The 4,892-nt window shown below is 34.1% G+C and overlaps 1 protein-coding gene across 1 annotated transcript in view; it reads left to right on the top strand.

The window, feature by feature from the left end:
• Positions 1 to 4,892, top strand: part of LOC106463736 (centrosomal protein of 83 kDa-like) — a 93,421-nt gene that overhangs the window by 10,656 nt on the left and 77,873 nt on the right. Inside the window, exons 4-5 of the mRNA XM_022391316.1 lie at positions 516 to 666; positions 2,369 to 2,590. Coding sequence (XP_022247024.1) covers positions 516 to 666; positions 2,369 to 2,590 — 373 coding nt within the window. The remainder of the gene's footprint in view (positions 1 to 515; positions 667 to 2,368; positions 2,591 to 4,892) is intronic.

Here is a 4,892-nt window from a genome sequence, read left to right as displayed (position 1 = left end):
ACTGCTAAATTAGGGACGGCTAGCGCAGATAGCCCTCGTGTAGCTTTGCGCAAAATTCCAAAACAAACAAATAATTCTAGAATGACTGCAGATTGTAACAGGAAACTAAATTGTTTATCATAAGTAGCTTAAAGCTCGTAACAGTATGTACTTGATTTTATTGTTTTATTGCCCTTTGAACTGTTTAAGTAATAATCTCACCGTACGATTTATAAATCACACTATGTTAAATACTTGGTCCAATTTATGATGTGAAATAATGATTTAAGCATGAACTCTAACATTATTCAAATACCTAAATTATTTTACGTTATTTTATGATGATTGTAAAGGACCTTAAAACCCCATTAATATTTTTCTGATGTATGAAATAATTACATAGGATGTGAAATACATAGTAATCTCAAAGTTTAACACCTAAAAATGTTCAATACAGAGAAATTTGAAAATCATTGATATGTAACATATATAACTTTAAAATGTGAATTTTATAGCTGTTCAAACTTGTTTCTCAGGCTACAAGATGAGTTTTTGTCTTTACAATTGGAGTTGAAACAAACTCTTGAGGATTATAACCAGCAAAAGGAAAAAAGCCAGACAGCTTTAAGCCAGGCTGAAGATGTTTTACAGCAGAAACAGGCACAGATAGAAGAATTAAAAGCCAAGGTGAATGATCTTAATGTAGTATTGGACATAAATATTTATCATTTTTGTGTCAAGAAAATCATTTAAACAGAGTGTGTGGGTTCATCATATAATTTTATCACATACATACTGCACTTTTTAGGTGTGGCTTTCTTAGCCATTTTCAAGTATTACGACGTCAAACTCGTTCTTTTGATACAAGACTTCGAGCTGATAAGGTGAGTCTAGTCTGCTTGACATTTCATATTTTTTAGACCCAAACACAGCTTGGTTACTAAGCTTGATAAATTGTAGTGGAATTCTATGGTATCGATATTGTAGTTTATGATTTTTTGGTTATTTCAAATGTATGTATATATATGTATAAAAACCTAAAAAAAATATTTCATTTCATATCCTCTATATGAGAAATTTGATAAGGCTTAACCTATGGCAAGTGGCAAATGATTACAAACTTCATAACTAGAAGAGATAATTGTTTGCTATACTTCTTTATTTATTGTTATATGTTTAAGAAAAATAAGTTTATGAACTTATTTGTAAAAAGTAATAATGTATATACATATATAATGTATTATAACTGAAATGTAACTGTATTTTACAAATTACTAGTCCAATAAAACACAGCCAAGACAGGTCACTTTGTAAAGCCTAAAGGCCAATTTGATATTCTTAGATACGGCAACATGAGTGCACATGCACCATGTCATTGTAACTTCTGTAATGTTAGCCAGGCACAGCTGAAAGGTCAATATAATAAAAATAATAAATATATATATATATATTATGTTATGAGATTAAAGCTATTTAGTCTAAACATTTATGTTTTTGTGTTATAATTTGTGTTCATTCAAGAATGAAAGAGGCATAATTTATGTTTATTTCTTAATTTTTTATGGTGATTATGAGATCGGTCAAATCGACCAAACCTGTACAGAGATTTGTTAGTGAAAATAACAGATAAAAGATACAGTTTTTTCTTAAGAAACTTTTTATAATTATCTGGATGTTATTATAAAATGTTATAATTTACCTGACTTTCTAAATGACCTATGAAAAGGTTTAAAAAATTTCATTATTTATTGAAACATTAACTTTGGTCTTCACAAAATAAAACCTGCTTGGGAAATGATGCCTTTTACTGAAATAAATTAACATGCCATAATCGTGTAGTTTGTAAAATGACCTTTCTGTTGGTTATAAATATGTATCATTGACAGGTAAGAATGAGTAAATAAGTGATTTCAAAAGCATGAAGAGTTGATTGTAGCTTTCGTGGTAGGGGTAACACATTTATTGATATCTCAAAAATAAAGAAGGTGGGAAGTTCTTGTTTTAAATTATGGCCTGTCAGTATCTCCAGTTGGTGTATGTAATATGTTAATATCCTGAAATCCATATCAAGGAAAAAAAATCTAAAATGGGGAATTTTCAAATGAAAAACTTCACTTCGAATGAATAATTCATTATTTCAAGTTATTTAAGATATTTCTGAAGTATCTTTGTTTTAAAATATGCAAAGGGTATGGAAGATGGAAACATTATCCACTTAACACACCTCTGAAACCTATAATCTCATTACAGCTTCACTTTTATGTACACACAAGTTGCTACATAAAGTTATATATATATATATATATATATATATATATACATGTATACTTTTTAGAAACGTTTCTAAAAATTAGAAGTTGAGATATCTATAATAATTTTTTGTGTCTAGTTAGCCAGCCAGGCTCCAGAAGTTGTACAACGTCACGTACAGGAGAAATTTGAACGTAACTTCAAAGGTCGATGTCAAGAGTTGGAGCAAGAAGCTGATCACTACAGAGAAGAGTTTAATAAGCTTCGATATGAACACACTATGTTGAAGACACAAGTAGAGTATTTGACAACAGAACACCAGAGGACTTTGGAAGAATTAAATTTCAAACATGAGGGAGAGGTATGGGGTTAGAAACCATGATCTGCTATCCTAATTATTTACATCATTGCTGTTTATAGTCTTGTTCTCAATATCAATTTCTTAAGTTAAAAATGCATTGAATTTATTTTCTGCTCATTCATTATTATAGGTTAATAGTGCAGTAAGATTGTCCTAACATTTTAACCACAGGTTAATAATGTGTAGGAATTCTCCTGAATACATGAGTTATAAATTAACAGTGTAACTCCCAAAATGGGGTAGGACTTTCTTGAGAAAACAACAGAAACTTCAAGTAACCCCAAGTTGCTGGTTTCTGCGGGTTAAACATTTCACTTACATCTGGTGTTAAGAATTTTGACTGCCTTGTTAGGCCTTGAGAATTTAATGGTGCTTACAACTGCTTTTCACTCTCCCCCCACTCTATACACTAAAATTTTACATTTAGATAATTTGAGAAAAATAAGCCATGGTAGAGTGTGTAAAAGGGATTTTTTGTTGTCATGTGATATAGTACACATAAGTAATAAATACCAAAGCATATTTCATTTTACCAAGTTTAAACTCATTACAAATTTGTTGGTGGTATCACACAAAACATTTCGTATATTTGTCATAATAATTTCTATTTCAATTAGAATCTTTATTTTGGAGTATTGGCTGTGTAAGTCAATGTCATGTTGTGAAAATATTTTACTTGGTAATAATATAATGAAAAACAGTGTTACAATGTTTATTATGTTCAAAGGATTGTTAAAAGTTTTAAAACTTCTTTAGAATTGCTTTTATGTGCAATATGGTATATCAGTATTTCAAATGTTTTTCTAAGATTTGTATTTTAACACAATAGTGTTAATCATTTAGATATAAAACAAATCAAAATTTTAAGCAGATATTTTACTTTATTAGAAAAAACTGTTTTGAACTATCAGGTAATATACATGTATATATGTGTATGTGTTTTTGGCTAAATGTGTTTTTGCATTTGTGCAGTAATTTTACCCTTGTGAACCGAGGCAAGGTTTGGATCACATTAAAAAAATTATTAAACTTTTCAAATATGCATTTTAAAACATAAAAATAAAACCGAAGTACAACTCAACTGTATCTAACTAATATCTATCTAGGTAAGAAAAAAGTGAATGCTGTGAAAGAAAAAACAGCTTCACCACTATCAGAAGTTAGTTGTACTTGGTAACAAATATTGCCCATCAATTTCAAATTGACCATTGGTAGGTTGTACTTTAAAATAAGCTCTATTTTCATTGGCCCCTCGACATGGATTCCTGTATGTGGTGAGGGGACCTCCCAAGGAAGGTTCTATATTTTCAGTTACTTTCTCTGGGATCTAAACATCCACCCACGTGTTTGCCGTGCGTGGCGACCTGTGAAGGGGGGGAGAGGATCCTGGTGGTTGAGTGGTGTCTGGGGCACTCCAACACACCACCTTGGCCTTGAATTCCTGTAGACGGATGGCCTTGGGGTGGCCCCCTAGGGTCAATCGGCTGGTCCACTGGGGCTAGGGTCAACTGAGTACCAGTGTTGGGCGTTCTCAACGGGTGTTGTGGACATCGTGTCTGATACTGGTGTTTGGGTATAGTGCTCACGAAACCCTGGCGTTGCTGCAGTGTCTTTGTTTGACATTGTAGTGTGTCTCCTTGTAGGACTCCATGGCGGGTGGGGTCAACCTCCTCGGGCACCAGCCTCTGGTGTCCGTGCGGGTCCTTCTTTGACCCCTAAATGCAGGACGATTACTCGATCACGTCCTTAGTCATTGGATTCTCACTCTGATGACAGAGATCTGCCCGCTCGTTCAAGGGCAGGATCCATGGAGGTCGATTGACCTCCATCTAGTAAAGAAAAACGGTGTAGTCGTAAACCGAAGGGTTTTCCATCCTCTTCTCCTAAACATACATAAAAATGGCCACTTTGATACAGTGGAACTGTCGAGGTTTTCGTTCGAATCTCGATGACATTAAGGCCTTGATTGACTCCTATCATCCCGCGTGTCTCTCCTTACAGGAAACATTTCTGAAACCTGCCGATACAGTCACCCTTCAGCAGTTTTCCTTGTACCGGAATGACAGGTTGTGTGATGGGCGGGTACACGGAGGGGTAGCACTGCTGGTCGACCAGCATGTGCCCTCCTTATCTGTGTCCCTTGTTACACCCTTGGAGGCTGTAGCCATACGTGTTTCCTTGGGTTGTTCCATCACTGTTTGTTCTCTCTACCTGTCTCCTGGGGAGACTTATGATCAATCGGACCTTGATGCTTTCGTTGACCAGTTGCCACCTCCCTTTTTACTTTTGGGACGCTTTAATG

This window comes from Limulus polyphemus, unplaced genomic scaffold, assembly GCF_000517525.1.
Source record: "Limulus polyphemus unplaced genomic scaffold, Limulus_polyphemus-2.1.2 Scaffold1472, whole genome shotgun sequence".
Classification (NCBI taxonomy): Eukaryota; Metazoa; Arthropoda; class Merostomata; order Xiphosura; family Limulidae; genus Limulus; species Limulus polyphemus.
This window is presented reverse-complemented; position numbering and strand designations above follow the sequence as displayed.